The sequence below is a fragment of the Triticum aestivum genome, chromosome 3A, assembly GCF_018294505.1.
Source record: "Triticum aestivum cultivar Chinese Spring chromosome 3A, IWGSC CS RefSeq v2.1, whole genome shotgun sequence".
Taxonomy (NCBI): Eukaryota; Viridiplantae; Streptophyta; class Magnoliopsida; order Poales; family Poaceae; genus Triticum; species Triticum aestivum.
In genome coordinates, this window is record NC_057800.1 from 379,669,631 (window position 1) to 379,687,549 (window position 17,919).

Sequence of the window (17,919 nt, forward strand, 5' to 3'; positions counted from 1 at the left end):
ACGACGGAGACGTATCAGCATCCCCAAGCTTAATTCCTGCTTGTCCTCGAGTAGGTAAATGATAAAAAAGATAATTTTTGATGTGGAATGCTACCTAGCATAATCTTGATCATATATCTAATCATGGCATGAATATTAAGACACGAGTGATTCAAAGCAATAGTCTATCATTTGACATTAAGACAATAATACTTCAAGCATACTAACCAAGCAATTATGTCTTATCAAAATAACATAGCCAAAGAAAGCTCATCCCTACAAAATCATATAGTCTGGCTATGCTCCATCTTCACCACACAAAGCATTCAAATCATGCACAACCCCGGTGACAAGCCGAGCAATTGGTTCATACTTTTTAACGCGCTTCAGCCTTTTCAACCCTCACACAATACATGAGTGCAAGCCATGGACATAGCACTATGGGTGGAATAGAATATGATGATGGAGGTTTGTGTGAAGAAGCCAAAAAAGGAGAAATCAACGGGCTATGGAGATGCCCATCAATTGATGTCAATGTGAGGAGTAGGGATTGCCATGCAACGGATGCACTAACAGCTATAAGTGTATGAAATCTCAAACTGGAAACTAAGTGGGTGTGCATCCAACTTGCTTGCTCATGAAGACCTCGGGCATTTGAGGAAGCCCATCATCGGAATATACAAGCCAAGTTCTATAATGAAAATTCCCACTACTATATAAAAGTGATAACTCAAGAGACTCTCTATATGAAGAACATGGTGCTACTCTGAAGCACAAGTGTGGTAAAAGGATAGTAACATTGCCCATTCTCTCTTTTTCTCTCTTTTTTTCTTTTTTTCTTTTTTTGGTGGGCTTCTTTGGCCTCTTTTTTTATTTGGGCTTCTTTGGCCTCTTTTATTTTTATAACCTCACATGGGACAATGTTCTAATAATGATGATCATCACACTTTTATTTACTTATAACTCAATATTACAACTCGATGTCTAGAACAAAGATATGAATGCCTCCGGCGGTGTACCGGGATGTGCAATGATCTAGCATAGCAATGACATAAAAAACGGACAAGCCATGAAAACATCATGCTAGCTATCTTACGATCATGCAAAGCAATATGACAATAAATGCTCAAGTCATGTATATGATGATGGAAGTTGCATGGCAATATATCTCGGAATGGCTATGGAAATGCCATGATAGGTAGGTATGGTGGCTGTTTTGAGGAAGATATAATGAGGCTTATGTGTGATAGAGCGTATCGTATCACGGGGTTTGGATGCACCGGTGAAGTTTGCACCAACTCTCGAGGTGAGAAAGGGCAATGCACGGTACCAAAGAGGCTAGCAATGATGGAAGGGTGAGAGTGCGTATAATCCATGGAGTCACATTAGTCATAAAGAACTCATATACTTATTGCAAAAGTTTATTAGCCCTCGAAGCAAAGTACTACTATGCATGCCCCTAGGGGGATAGATTGGTAGGAAAAGACCATCGCTCGTCCCCGGCCGCCACTCATAAGGAAGACAATCAATAATACCTCATGCTCCAACTTCGTTACATAACGGTTCACCATACGTGCATGCTACGAGACTTGCAAACCTCAACACAAGTATTTCTCATTTTCACAATTACTCAACTAGCATGACTCTAATATCACCACCTTTATATCGCAAAACTATTGCAAGGAATCAAACATATCATATTCAGTGATCTACAAGTTTTATGTAGGATTTTATGACTAACCATGTGAATGACCAATTCCTGTCAACTCTCTAAATAGATATAAGTGAAGCAAGAGAGTTTAATTCTTTCTACAAAAGATATGCCCATGCTCTAACAAATATAAGTGAATCAAAAGAGCATTCTACAAATGGCGGTTTTCTATGTGAAGAGAAACAGGCAATCCAAACTTCAAATGATATAAGCGAAGCACATGAAGCATTCTATAAAGCCATACTCAAAAGATTTAAGTGAAGTGCAAAGATCATTCTATAAATCAACCAAGGACTATCTCATACCAGCTTGGTGCATAAAATAAAAATGAAAACTAAATGCAAAAGACGCTCCAAGATTTGCACATATCGCATGAGCGAAACGAATCCGAAAACATACCGATACTTGTTGAAGAAAGATGGGATGCCTTCCAGGCATCCCCAAGCTTAGACGCTTGAGTCTCCTTGAATATTTACTTGGGGTGCCTTGGGCATCCCCAAGCTTGAGCTCTTGCCTCTCCTTCTTCTCCACACATCGAGACATCCTCGATCTTTGAACACTTCATCCACACAAAACTCAACAGAAAACTCGGTAAGATCCGTTAGTATAATAAAGCAAATCACTACTCTAAGTACTGTTGCAAACCAATTCATATTTTGTTTTTGCATTGTAGCTACTGTAATAGAAATTTTCCATGGCTTAATCCACGGAATAAATCGATAGTTTCATCAAAACAAGCAAACTATGCATCAAAAACAGAATCTGTCTAAAACAGAATAGTCTGTAATAATCTGAACATTCACCATACCTATGGTACTCCAAAAATTCTACCAAAATTAGGAAAAATAAACGATTTTTATAGAAAGACAGTGCAAAAAGTTTCAGAACCTTTGACGTTCCAGTAAATAATGTAAAATCGCGCACTACAGCCAAAGTTTCTGTCCTGCACCGTACAAACCAACAAGCATTGTAAACATCCTAAAGGAAAACCTTGGCACATCATTTTTATAATACAATGGAATTGTACAAGGGGGTAATTATTTTTGTTGAAAAGTTTCTGTAATCAAGATTCACAAAGTTTCTGTGAGCATGAACGAAGTTCAAGGAGCTCCCCCACTTCAACAATGCTTGTCTCTCTCACTTTCACTTCCCTTTTTGAAAAAGTTTTGGGTTACCCTCTTTATTTTTTTGTTTTTAAACTTTGTAAAAGCACACAACAGAAATAAATGACTCTCTAAAACTTCCGGGTTGTCTCCCTGGTAGCGCTTTCTTTAAAGCCATTAAGCTAGGCATATAGTGCTCAAGTAATGGATCCACCTGGATCCCAAGGTATATCAAAGCCAATTTTTAATTAACAATGATTTGTAATTTAGTAGTGAGCACAAAGTAACATATATCATGTAATGACGAAGTCTAACTCTCTTCCTATGCATCGGCATGTCATAAAAGAACAATTCATGCACACAAAGTAAAGGCCAATGCATAGTATAAACAGTTTCTTGCAATTTTTTCGTGTTGGAAACATAAAGATGCGGAGATGTAGTTCCTCTCTGATAATAATTGCAAGTAGGAGCAGCAAGCACATGCATATTATATCTATCAAAATCATCATGTGTAATAGTAAAACGCAACCCATCAATATAATCCTTAATAAGGGTAAACTTCTCCGATATAGTGTAGTTGAGAGAATTCAAAAAGATAATAGGGCTATCATGCGTGGGTGCAATAGCAACAATTTCATGTTTAACATAAGGAACTATAGCAAGTTCATCTCCATAAGCATAATTCATATGGGCATCTTGGCCACAAGCATAGCAAGCATCATCAAAAAGGGATATTTCAAAAGAATCAACGGGATCATAACAATCATCGTAGCATTCATCCTTCGGTAAGCACGAAGGGAAATTAAACAATGTATGAGTTGAAGAGTTACTCTCATTAGAAGGTGGGCATGGGTGATCAATCCGCTCTTCCTCCTTTTGTTCTTCGCTCTCCTCCTCATCTTTTTCACCCAATGAGCTCACAATGTCATTAATTTCTTCTTCCATAGACTCCTGCAAAATATTAATCTCTTCTTGGACAGCGGAGACTTTCTCAATAAACGCATCAATATCGGCATTGTATTCATAATTCTCATAGCAATATTTAAGGATCGCTAAATTTTCAGGTCTATAAACTGAATCATCAAAATCTTCAAACTCTTTAAACAAAGATTCAATTTCACATGCACCCTTAAAAGCAACAAATTCTTCTATTCGTTCCACATCATAGTAATCATATATACCTCTAGCATAAGAAGCCAAGGTTTCATTATCATTAAATTTGCATGAAAAGGGAAGGTGTGGAGCCTTCATCCTAGAGCAACAAGTATAATCATATCTCAAGCATAGTTGCCTAGCATACCACTTCCAACATATAAATTTGATCCCATAATAGTTCCCCTTTTTGAGTCAAGCAATAATCCCTAAAGTATTCACGTTGATCCAACGTGTCTCCCATTACAAAATTGAATGGGGTTTTCTCGGGGTTATCAAAGTAGTACATAATATCTTTCACATAATGAGAATCGAGGGTTTTAGGAGGTTCCCCATCTCCATGAGTAGCAAGTAAACCTATTTTTTTTGGTATTTCGTGTTCCATATCCATAACTAAAGATAGAGAACAACTTAGAACAGCAAACAAAAATTACTTAGTGATAAAGCAAACAAGCACACACGAGAATATTCACCCCACGCTATAACTCCCCGACAACGGCGCCAGAAAAAGGTCTTGATAACCCACGAGTATAGGGGATCAATTGTAGCCTCTTTCGATAAGTAAGAGTGTCGAACCCAACGAGGAGCTAAAGGTAGAACAAATATTCCCTCAAGTTCTATCGACCACCGATAAAACTCTACGCACGCTTAATGTTCGCTTTACCTAGAACAAGTATGAAACTAGAAGTACTTTGTAGGTGTTGTTGGATAGGTTTGCAAAATAATAAAGAGCACATAAATAAAAACTAGGGGCTGTTTAGATAAAGAAGCAATAAAGTTAGTATAGCGAGTGTGGAAAATTGGTGGTAGGAGTTGCGAATTGTCCCTAAGCAATTGACTACTTTACTAGACCGATAGCAAGTTTTATGTGGGGGAGGCCACTGCTAGCATGTCATCCCTGACTTGGAATTCTATGCACTTATGATTGGAACTATTAGCAAGTGTCTGTAACTACTAACGTTCATTAAGGTAAAACCCAACCATAGCATTAAGATATATTGGTCCCCCTTCAATCCCGTATGCATCAATTTCTATGCTAGGTTGAAGCTTCTGTCACTCTTGCCCTCCAATACATAGTCCTATCAACATACAACTAAACCTATGGTGTGATCCACGCGCGCGCTCATATGATGGGCACCAAAGGACAACAACATAACCACAAGCAAATTAAATCAATCATAGTAATTCACCAATCACCGATAGGACACCGAAAATCTACTCAGGCATCATAGGATGGCAACACATCATTGGATAATAATATGAAGCATAAAGCACCATGTTCAAGTAGAGGGTACAACGGGTTGCGGGAGAGTGGACCGCTGTAGATAGAGGGGGGGAGGTGATGGAGATGTTGGTGGAGATGGCGTAGGTGTTGGTTAAGATCGCGGTGATGATGATGGCCCCGGCGGCGTTCCGGCGCCACCGGAAGAGAGGGGGAGAGGGCCCCCCTTCTTCTTCTTCTTCTTCTTCTTCTTCTTCCTTGACCTCCTCCCTAGATGGGAGAAGGGTTTCCCCTCTGGTCCTTGGTCTCCATGGCATGGGAGGGGCGAGAGCCCCTCCGAGATTGGATCTGTCTCTCTGTCTCTCTCTGTTTCTGCGCTCTGGGATTCTGCCCTTTCACCGTTTCTTATATATCCGAAGATCCGTAACTCCGATTGGATTGAAACCTTTGCCCAGATTTTTCTCTGAAAATTAGTTTTCTTGCGGCCAAAGAAGAGCAGCAACCGCCTTACGGGGGGCCACGAGGGTCAGGGACGCGCCCAGGGGGGCATGCGCGCCCCCTGCCTCGTGGCCCCCTCGGGCACCTTCTCACGTTGATTCTTCTTCCCATATTTCACAAATATTCCAAAAAATATTCTCCGCCCGTTTTTATTCCGTTTGGACTCTGTTTGGTATGGGGTTTCTGCAAAACATAAAACATGCAATAAACAGGAACTGGCACTGGGCACTGGATCAATATGTTAGTCCCAAAAATAGTATAAAAAGTTGCCAAAAGTATATGAAAGTTATATAATATTGGCATGGAACAATAAAAAATTATAGATACGACGGAGACGTATCAGAGGACAAGGTGTGGAAGTCCAGCTTTTGACGGATGACGGAGGACATGGCCTTACGGTAAGGCATCATGGCTTTGAGAAATTTCCGCTTGATCCAATTGTCATTTGTATCCTTGCTCCCATGATCTCGGAGTGAGACCGCGAGTGTGGTTAGTCTCCGGTAGAGCTCACGAGGTTCTTCACCTTCATTCATAGCAAATTCATTGGCTTCATCTTGCACCACTTCATAGTTGGAGCGTTGAATACTTGCGCTTCCCTTGTAAAGGGAAACAACATGGTGCCATGCTTCCTTTGCCATGGTGAATGGTTGGAGATGCGCAATATCTTAGGGAGGGATTGCATCTTGGATGAAGAAGAGAGCATTCTCATTGAATTGATGGTTTGCGGCTTCTCTTGGGATGAAGTTGCTTGGGTCATGCGGATAGAAACCTTGCTCAATGATTCTCCAAAGGTTAGTATTAACATGATTTAAATGACGTTTAAAGCGATAGACCCAAGCGTCAAAATCCTCATTTTTCACAATCTTAGGAGGAGAACTGGCATGATTTAAATGAGTGGAGGGAATAGGTCCTCCATAGGTAAGTGGAGGTTCCACATGGGCAAATATGCCATTTCCACTTTTACCACCAGAAAAAGGAACTTTATCACTAGAAGCTTCCCCCTTGTCGGAGTTAGCAACCGTCACCTTGTTAGTGGGATCAACTACTTCCAATGGTGCGGTGGACAATTAAGACCATCAAGAGAATCCTTAAGCACGCCTTTGACCTCGGCCGTCATGGAGGTTTTAAATGTGTCCAAGGCCACATTGAGCTCCTCACGTGAGACCGAGGTTCCCTCATTGGCCGTAGACGAGGACGGAATCACACCGGGGTGCTCCTCCTCACTGTCTACGGTGTCAACCATGCTCTTCAGACGACAAAGTCCTTAATAAAGAGACGAGGCTCTGATACCAATTGGAAGGATCGATATAGTTGACTAGAAGGGGGGTGAATAGGCAACTTACAATTTTTAGCTTTTATTTACCAATTTATAAACTTTGCATCAAAGTAGGTTGTCTAGATATGCAACTAGGTGAGCAACCTATATGATGCAACAACAATAAGTACACAAGCAAGCAAGGGATGTAACACAAGATAAGCTTTCACGAGTAAAGGGATGAGATAACCAAGAGTGGAGTCGGTGAAGACGAGGATGTGTTACCGAAGTTCCTTCCCTTTGAGAGGAAGTACGTCTCCGTTGGAGCAGTGTGGAGGCACAATGCTCCCCGAGAAGCCACTAGGGCCACCGTATTCTCCTCACGCCCTCACACAATGCGAGATGTCGTGATTCCACTATTGGTGCCCTTGAAGGCGGCGACCGAACCTTTACAAACAAGGTTGGGGTAATCTCCACAACTTAATTGGAGGCTCCCAACAACACCACGAAGCTTCACCACAATGGAGTATGGCTCCGTGATGACCTCAACCGTCTAGGGTGCTCAAACACCCAAGAGTAACAAGATCCGCGAGGGATTAGTGGGGGGAATCAAATATCTCTTGGTGGATGTGTAGATCTAGGCCTTCTCAACCAATCCCTAGGAGATCAACAAGTTTGATTGGCTAGGGAGAGAGATCGGGCGAAAATGGAGCTTAGAGCAACAATGGAGCTTGGGGGTGGAAGAGGTAAGTCAACTCGGAGAAAAAGACTCCCCTTTTATAGTGGAAGAACAAATCCAACTGTTATCCACCAACTCAGCCTGCGACGCACGGTACTACCACACCGGAGACAAGTTACTACCGCCAGGGCCCACGATACTACCGCAAGGCACTGCAGTGCTACCACCCACGCAGCAGTATCCAAAACAGCCCTGATGCGATGAAGCAGAGGGCGATAGAACGCTGGCGCGGTACTACCGCTCCCCCTTGCGGTACTACCGCAAGGCAGGGATAGTTTAGATTTGGGAAGGCACAGACATATAAAAATACATCCGTGGCAACTTCCGCTGAGTTTAGATCTATGCAAAAATCCGACACGATAGTACCGAAAGCCAGGAGCGGTACTACCGCGTAGGGCGCGGATGTAAAAAATTACATCCTCCCCTACTTCCGCTCGTGCTGCTGAGCCAGACCGGAGGCCATGGTACTACCGCGTCAGAGAAGCGGTACTACCGCGAGCACCTACGGTACTACCGCGCCCAAGGCCGGTACTACCGCAGGGGCCTGCGGTACTACTGCTCTGAGGAGCAGTACTACCACATGCCCCAGTTCACCAACACTCGAAGTCAATCATTTTGCAGAGATTCGGAGAAACGGAGAATGCTCCAAAGAGCCAAAGGAAAGGTGGTGCAAAAGGAACAGACGTGTACGTGTTGATTTCACCCAAACCTTTCCAACTCGGACCCCCTCTTAATAGTACGGCTTTCCTACGACTCAAACCACCGAAAAGAAACATAGAGAAAACGCCGTCTTCAATAGTCTTCGAGGGGCACCAAATCGTCTTGTCCCTAGACATGATATATCTGAAATGCTCAATGCACACGATTAGTCCGCAATAGCATTGTTATCAATCACCAAAACTTCTAAGGGATAAATGTGCCCTTACACTTATTATATTTAATCATTCTCTCAAGATCTTGATCCTTCATAAACCAACTCATAAATCCAAGCATGACAATGTTTGAGTTCCTCCATTGAACTCCAATTTGATCACATCCTGTACATCACATGGACTTCATATTGATCATACTTGATTCAATCATAGAGCTTAATCTTGATGCCTCGAACTCCACTTATTTTGCTTCTTCTTGATCTTCATCACTAGAACTCAATGATCTTGGTGCACATCTTGATGTTGATGGCATTCATTCTAACTCCACACAATCTTCTTCATACATTTGCCTATGAAACTCTCCTTCAAATACATCTCAATGAAACAAATTAGTCCATAGAGATTGTTATTAATTACCAAAACCACACATTGGGACTTCACCAATCTGGTCCATAGAAGTCCAAGCAAGTCTTCGCGGTGAGCAAGTTAAATGAAGAAGGGTAAATAAAAGAACAAGTCAAAGATGGATGCAAAAAGAAGCCCAATCCCCAGAAGAAGGCCTCCATATAGTGGAGGGAATCCCCTCCTAGCCCAAGTAGAAGCCAGTGAACTAAGGGACCAGATATTACTTAGTTCTATTGTCCCATCTTGTCATCTCAAGGATAGCCTTGATCATTTGTCAAAGGACCCGTATGATATAAATAGCCCTGCATGGGCATGCAGCACATTCACTCCCACTTGAATAAACTCAAGAGAGTCACCCCTAGAGCCAAGGTTCCACCGTAGGCTGGGCCAATTGTCACTTTCAAGCACAAGCCGTGCAAGACTTAATTGAAAGAACATCATACGCTACTTCAACGTCCCTAAAGAGAAAACTATGGATTATGGGATCTAATTTGACACACTATCATTTCAGGAGTTCTATGACTCAATTGAGACCCATGCACTTTGCCTTCGTTGCCTACCCCAAAAGCAACAACCTTGTTGAAAGAGTAAATGGGTTCATCCTTAAGGGCTCCACATAAACAATGTCAAGCGCAAAGGAAGATGGGCAGACCAGCTACTCAGTGTATTCTAGGGCCTGCGAACTACCACCGACCACTCCACGGGCCAAACGCAGTTTGCCCTTGTTTACGACGCCAAAGTTGTTCCCTTGGCAAAACTCGGATATTGCTCTTTCCGCATGGGGAGTCTTCGCAAAGCAATGCCTCCAAATCACGAGTTGAACAACAACTTGCCAAGACGAGCTCCACCTAACCAAGATTTCTCACAACAAAGCTTTGGTAAAGCACGTCGCTTACAAGTAGAGCGCTACACGCTTCTACAACTCTCGAGTGAGGCCACGAGCTTTCCTCCAAGGAGACCTCGTCCTCAAGAAGGTTCTCAACCTCAAGCTTCAAGGAAAGATACAAACCAAGTGGGACGACATACCACATCTCCACCATACTAGGCATATCGCCTCGCCAACATGCAAGGTCATCTCAGCCATGCCTGGAACAGTGACAAGCTCTATATGTTCTATGCTTGAGCCCCTAAAAAAACGCATAGGCATGGCATGTATCCTCCTTTCTCACAAACTTGAGAATTCGATGGATATCTTAAAAATCCTCAAGGGCCATTCACATCAATATATCTCATATCAGTATCACAATCTAGATCTCCGCCACAATTAAGCGGCACCCTACAATAGAGCATGCCCCCAAAACCCTTATGCTAAGCCAAGAAGGATGTCACTAACTAAAGGTCTCCTCGTGAAGGGATGATCCGGGACGAAAGCAGATGTGTAGGGTGTGAACACTACGAGTGGCTCAAGGATGCACCCAAGTCAACCAAATGAGCCCTCCTCCTAACCATCCAACCACAAGTTGGTTCTAAAAGAAAACTACATCCATTCCTCCGACAAGTATTTCCGGACGGAGTGAGTATATGTTTATGCTTACAAAAACAGCTTTATTTTACTCAAAAAATAGCAGCTTTATTAGTTATTAAACTTGTGTTGTTTAGGAAGGCGCAAAACCCACCTTTTCATTTTTAGAAAAATAAGAAGCACATAAACAACACACACTTGCATGCCTATTTTCATTAAAAAAATAACGCTCAAAAATAAAAATAAAATATCCATGAGCTGCACGTTTAATGAACTTTGTACACAAGGTAAAAGGAGCTCAATGCATGCTCAACGGGTCATCATACTATATAAACGTTGATTATTGCAACAAAATCCAGAGGCCTGAAGGCTGAAGGTGAGTCTTAGATACCAACAAAACACCACACCGCGCACATCTCCAGACAGGCTACGCGAACAAAAACAGCCCCTTGGTTTTGGAGCAATCATTTACTGTGCGTGAGAATATCTCCAGAATAGACTCCACCATCATAATTTTGCATCTAAAAGGAACCGTTTCCTAGAGACTGGAGTTACTCAAAAAATTTGGCTACGAAATGTCGACGTATCAGCACGCCAAGCCATACTATTTGTGCCAGCTAACAGCGCTAGATTGACAATAAAATATACCCTTACTGGAATTGCAGGGGGAGAAAAAAAAAACATCCAAGGCCAGCAGGAGAACTGATGAAATCACCACAAACGAGGGAGAGAGTCTGCCCTGATGATCTCCTTGAGAAGAGCCTTCTCCTCATTGATTTTGTTCTTCTCAGCAGCGTCACGTGGTTTGCTCTTCCGCTTCTCTTCCAGCATCCACTTGTAGACCTGGCGCTGCTCATCTTCGGATAAAGGTGGGAGTACTCTTTTCGGCGGAGGAGCAGGCTCTGCAGGCTTAGCAACTGCAACAGGTGGGGCTGACAATGCTGCTGCAGCTGCTGCTGCTGCTGCGGTCTCAGCATTTTTCTTGTCCTGGTCTCGTTTGTAGGTCTTTGCAAATACATAAACTGCATGTTACAAGGATGTCAACTTACTGAAAGATGTGGGTAAACATCAGATAGAACAATAGTAAACCATACCGTGCACCAGTTTCAATCATAATGCAGAAGGCATACCTACATGGATTGACTACGGTAAGTTCTTTAGCGCACCTCGGTATAAACTAGGTCCTTGAATTATTAAGTGAAATTGTGACCAAGGCACATAAAAGAGAAAATGATGGGAGTGCAATGACAAAAATACCTTCAACAGAAAATTAGTATGTATGTATGTATCATATAGCAAGCTCAACTAATACTTGCCTTAGGAGCGGCATTTGGTTATCAGTGGGCCTTCACAGGCATGAGCCAACTGAACAGTAGCAACAGCACTAAATAATGATGTAGTAGTGGCAATGTTGTAGCATAGTGGCCATAAACTGGAAATGTGCAAGTTCTCAATAGACTTAGCCAAAACTCAATTTTATTTTTGCCTCCTTTACCACATATTTTCTCTCTTGTAACCAAAACAAACTGCAGCCTACTCAATGCATTATGTTTCTCTGCTGCAACCACAGTAATCCTTGCAAAGCTATGGGTTTCTGTTTCGAAAATAGAAGGGAAAACACCTGAAGGTTGCTACCAATTGTTTTGTGTTTTGATCGAAACAGAAATAATTTGTTTTGCACTTTCTTACCACATACTACATCCCTCATTTAATCTTGTCTTAAGTCAAAGATTTTAAGATTGACCAAGTTTATAGAAACAAATATCAATATCTAGAATACAAAATTAATATAACTACATCTGTGATGAAATATGTTTCCATAATGTATTTATTGTGTATTGTCGACGTAGATAATTTTTTAAAACGATAGAAATACGCATGTATACATGGAAGGAGTATTTTTCAAATCGTGATCATGTATCCTCAATGAAAAAAATAGCATGCTATAGCAAAATAGCGCCAGCCATAAATTCCGCTATTAGCATGCTATATCGCACTATAGCATTCTATTAGCGAGACATTGTACACTGATTTATTTAGCGAGCCATTCCTAGCACGCCATAGTGTGCTATTTTTTTCAGTGTGTATGCTACAGTATGTTCATTACTTTTAAGAGAAAATATATCCTGCCACAACTAAAAAAGGTAACGACAGCACTGTGCTTGTTGGCAATGTTGTAGCTGGCATAAATTGGAAATTTGCAAATTCTCAATAGAATTAACCAAAACTAAAATAATAATTGCCTATCTTGTACCACCTTGCAATGCTATGGATTTCTTATCCAAAACAAGGGGGGAAAGCCCTGAAGGTTGCTACCGACTGTTTTGCGCTTTCTTACCACATACTCCCTCCTTCCACTTATACCTATTAATCCTGTCTTAAGTCAAAACATTTCTAAGTTTGACCAAACTTATAGAAACAAATATCAACATCTAAACCATAAAATGAATATCACTTGATCTATCAAGAAATATATTTCCATAATCTATGTATTGTGTATTGTAAATGTTGATTCTTTGTTCATAAACTAGGTCAAACTTGGGACAATATTAATAGGCCTTGTATACATGGAATGATGCAGCATTTCGAAAATCATGACCATGTACGCTACAGTACCTTGCTTTAAGAGAAATATATCCTGCCACGGGTGAAAGGTACAACAGCTCTGTGCTCTAAATGATATACTAGTAGCGGCAATGTTGTAGCTACCATAAACTGGAAATTTGCAAATTCTCAACAAATTTAAGCAAAACTGATTTTTTTGCCTATATTGTACCACATCTTTTCTCTCTTGCCCCCTAACAAACTGTAGCCTATCAGCGTATTCTGTTTCTATTCTGCAACCAAGTAATCCTTGCGATGCTATGGGTTTCTATTTCCAAGACAGAGGGGAAAAACCCTGAAAGTTCCTACCGATCATTCTGTACTTTCTTACCACATAATTGTCAAATCATGAACATGTATGCTACAGTACTTTCCTTATATGTCCTGCCACCCGTGAAAAAGGCAAAGTCGTGATACAGATATGGGTTTATCTTTATAAAATAAATGCGACGTGGATCAGATCCCTGGAGTCTCACCATTCTGTAAGTAGAGTTCATCTCATTCTCACCTACGTATTACTTTCCTACCAAACAATAGAGTAAGCACATCTTGTTATAATTTTGATTATCACACCTAATTCAAAATAAATAGCAGGCATAAAGCTTCATATGTGTATTTTGGTTAAGGAAACACTAGAAGCAAACTGGGATGGCCCAGATGCACAATAATTAAGGACACGCAAGAGAGTTAGAGCTACTTCGCCGGCACAGACCACACCTTATCGTTTCTAGTAGCTAACAAGTAGAATTCACTGCGACCTATCAAGATTTAGTCTTTCCCAAGCCAATCTACACAGCGAAGAGCACCAAGAACCCTAAGCAGAGAGACTAGCAGAGTAGCAACTGAGACTGAACGAACCGTAGCGAGGTCAACGACACATTGTGGCACAAATGGAAAATGCAAGAGATCGAGTACGCGGGGGGGGGGGGGGGGGGGGGGGGGGGGGGGGCTCTCTCACCTCCGATGAAGATGTTGGTGGCGAGGAGGAAGGGGAAGACGCGGCGCATGATGGCCCCCTTCACCGGTGGCTGCGGCTGCGGCTGCGGCGCTTTCGGCGGCACAGCGGCCGGGTCGGGCTTGCCGGGAGTGGCCATCGCGACGAGGTCACGGGAATATCGCGGTGTCCGGGGCGACGGCAAGGGTGTTGGCGGCGGTGAGACCGAGACGACTGCGTGAAGGCTTTTTACTCTTCTCTCCTTCGCATGGCTTTAACGCTCACCGTTCATTTTTTTTTCTTTTTTCTTTTTCCTTTTTGAGAATTCGCTCGCCGTTCATCATGGTTGATTTTGGATGGTGAAACCAAAGATAGCCAACGGGTCGAGCCGGGCCGTGAGCTAGGCACGGCGGCCCAGCTCGCCTGTAAACGGGCCTGGCACGGCACAGCATATGGAAGATTCGTTTATAAGCTGGTTGTGTCATGCCCACCTCGTCTTTGTGACGGGCATGATAGATTAACTAAACATGCCGATCTAGGGGCCCGTGTGGCCTTACGGGTTGTGGGACTTTTTTTGTCAATATCTTTTATTCATGTCTAGGCTCTGGTTAAAGATAAAAACTCAATGTCTTACTTGTGTTGTATTGATTTGGGATAAAGTACAAACTATAGATGATCCATCATAAAATCGTTGTGTGTAGCCTACAAGCCCTACCCCGGTTTATATAGGTATGGGGGGAGGGGGTGTTTGGGGCTACAACCTAGTCGGTTACGTATTAAGGAGAACATGCTGTAAATGATCTCTAAACATTTTAGAGTATACGTCAAGTCTTCGGGAGGCTTCCTTCTGTACGCCATGGGGCCACCTTGATGTGGCCCACTGGCGAATCGACATGAGGGTCCTCGGGCCGACCCATCAGGCCGGGAATCGACTTGGTGAATGACCCCAATGTGATACACAGTCACACATAGATAATAAGACCATGCTTTGTATATCTAGTAACATTTGTGTACCAACTTGCAGTGACTAAGTCATGTAAGACTATCACCATCACATCAATAAAGGAGTGAGCATGTTTTTCATTATTGATCCACACTTGGAACTTAAATCTATGTCTATTTGCAATGTGACCTCAATACTAGGGTCTTCATTTGTGGCAACAATAAACTTTTTAGCACAAATATTCTTGCAGAGCAAGGAATGTGCTGCGGGAAGTAATATCAAAACATATATTCCTTAGGACATTATTTGTTTCACAAATTGTGCAGAAATTGGGATAGATAATATGTTCTTGAAAAGAAAGAAATAGTAAGAAATATTTTATTTGCCATCCCAATATTAAGAGATCATGTGTCATTGAAAGGACAAAAATATTAACAAATAATTTATTGATTTCCACAAAATGTGTTATGCCAATACTAAGAGATAATTTTTTACCAAATATGAGCATTATTTCATATGCTAATATATCATTGTGTGAAAGGGAAATGTAGAAATATTTTTTTCTAATTTTATCTTGTTGTGCAAATATGAGTGTTATGGGAAGAACATTACATCAATAGTTTTCCTAATATAGCAAGAATTTCCTATTTTACGTCAATAGTGTGCATGGTACCTTTTATCCAAATGTAGCAATAGTATATTGGGAATATTTGTGGGCGCCTCTCTCACCTCCGGTGAAGATGTTGGTGGCGAGGAGGAAGGGGAAGACGCAGCGCATGATGGCCCCCTTCACCGGTGGCTGCGGCGCTTTCGGCGGCACAGCGGCCGGGTCGGGCTTGCCGGGAGTTGCCATCGCGACGAGGTCACGGGAATATCGCGGTGGCCGGGGCGACGGCAAGGGTGTTGGCGGCGGTGAGACCGAGACGACTGCGTGAAGGCTTTTTACTCTTCTCTCCTTTGCATGGCTTTAACGCTCGCCATTCATCTTTTTTTTCTTTTTTCTTTTTTCTTTTTGAGAATTCGCTCGCCGTTCATCATGGTTGATTTTGGATGGGTGAAACCAAAGATAGCTAACGGGTTGAGCCGGGCCGTGAGCTAGGCACAGTGGCCCAGCTCGTCCGTAAACGGGCCTGGCACGGCATAGCATGTGGAAGATTCGTTTATAAGCTGGTTGTGTCATGCCCGCATGTGGGCTTCGTATTTGTGGCGGGCATGATAGATTAACTAAACAGGCCGATCTAGGGCCCCGTGTGGCCTTACAGGTTATGGGACTTTTTTTGCCAATGTCTTTTATTCATGCCTGGGCTCTCGTTAAAGATAAAAACTCAATGTGTTACTTGTGCTGTATTGATTTGGGATGAAGTACAAACTATAGATGATCTACCATAAAATCGTTGTGTGTAGCCTCAAGCCCTACCCCGGTTTATATAGGTATTGGGGGGTGTCTGGGGCTACAACCTAGTTGGTTACGTATTAAGGAGAACATGCTGTAAATGATCGCTAAACATTTTAGAGTATACGCCAAGTCTTCGGGAGGCTTCCTTCTGTACGCCATGGGGCCACCTTGACGTGGCCCACTGGCGAATCGACATGGGGGTCCTCAGGCCGACCCATCAGGCCGGGAATCGACTTGGTGAGTGACCCCAATGTGGTACACAGTCACACATAGATAATAAGACCATGCTTTGTATATCCAATAACATTTGTGTACCAACTTGTAGTGAGTAAGTCATGTAAGACTATCCCCATCCCATCAATAAAGGAGTGAACATGTTTTTCATTATTGATCCACACTCGAAACTTAAATCTATGTCTATTTGCAATGTGACCTCAATACTAGGGTCTTCATTTGTGGCAACACTAAACTTTTTAGCACAAATATTCTTGTAGAGCAAGGGATGTGCTGCGGGAAGTAATATCAAAACATATATTCCTTAGGACATTATTTGTTTCACAAATTGTGCAGAAATTGGGATAGATAATATGTTCTTAAAAAGAAAGAAATAGTAATAAATGTTTCATTTGACATCCCAATATTAAGAGATCATGTGTCATTGAAATGACAAAAATATTAACAAATAATTTATTGATTTCCACAAAATGTGTTATGCTAATACTAAGAGATATATTTTTACCAAATATGAGCATTATTTCATATGCTAATATATCATTGTGTGAAAGGGAAGTGTAGAAATATTTTTTTTCTAATTTTATCTTGTTGTGCAAATATGCGTGTTATGGGAAGAACATTACATCAATAGTTTTCCTAATATAGCAAGAATTTCCTATTTTACGTCAATAGTGTGCATGGTACCTTTTATCCAAATGTAGCAATAGTATATTGGGAATATTTGTTGAGTAACCAATATTTCAAATTTGCACTAAAGTAAAAGTATGTAGTTCTCAATCAATCATCAGATGTTTAATTTCACATCAATTGCATTACATCCAGATTAGTAGTAAGAAAAAATTGTCCACAACTTGTTCAAAAACCCTAACCCTCTAGCGCAGAGAGAGGCGATTCTGTGAACATGTTGTGTGAAGTCTGAAGCTCTCTACTAGGGTGAGAATGAAGGAATCGCCCATCTCTATGTGGACGCAAGAACCTAAAGTGTCCTCACACTTTGGGCAGTACGAATGAAATCCCTTGAAATAGAATGAGGAAAAATGCATGCACGACGATTGCTGCTGGGGGGTTACCGACGACAGGTGGGCTGCGAACTATAAGAGATGGATGAAGATTTCACTTACCTAGTTCTCCATAAGAAAATCCAATAGGTCAGATGGTGGGTGGACTGCGAGCAACACTGGCAACAGTCGGTGCCGATAGGCGGCAGTGAGTGGCAGAGGCAAAAGGCGGTGGGTGGCGTTTCCCCGTGGCTACAACCTGCGACGTGATTCGCCGAGAGCTTAGGGGTTTGGGCAGAGTTGTGAATGAGGAGACGAGTGAAGTGAGGTGTAGTGGGAGTGAAGAAGAAGGGGAGTGGGGGTGAGGGTTTTCTCAAGGTGATGGGACTTAGCGTAAGGTGATGGCCCACAT

General features: G+C 42.1%; 1 protein-coding gene across 2 annotated transcripts; it reads right to left on the bottom strand.

Moving 5' to 3' along the window:
- Positions 1-10,721: 10,721 nt before the first annotated feature.
- On the bottom strand, positions 10,722-15,759 carry LOC123061347 (uncharacterized). 2 transcript variants are annotated; one of them, XM_044484425.1, is made up of 2 exons: positions 15,609-15,759; positions 10,722-11,420 (listed from the first exon to the last, which is right to left on the bottom strand). In XM_044484425.1, exons 1-2 carry the CDS (start codon positions 15,730-15,732, stop codon positions 11,110-11,112), a joined length of 435 nt encoding a protein of 144 aa, XP_044340360.1. In that variant the 5' UTR covers positions 15,733-15,759; the 3' UTR covers positions 10,722-11,109. The 2 variants fall into 2 exon arrangements, with proteins under 2 accessions (XP_044340360.1, XP_044340359.1); XM_044484424.1 differs by lacking the exon at positions 15,609-15,759 and adding an exon at positions 13,961-14,217.
- Between the last annotated feature and the right edge of the window lie 2,160 nt (positions 15,760-17,919).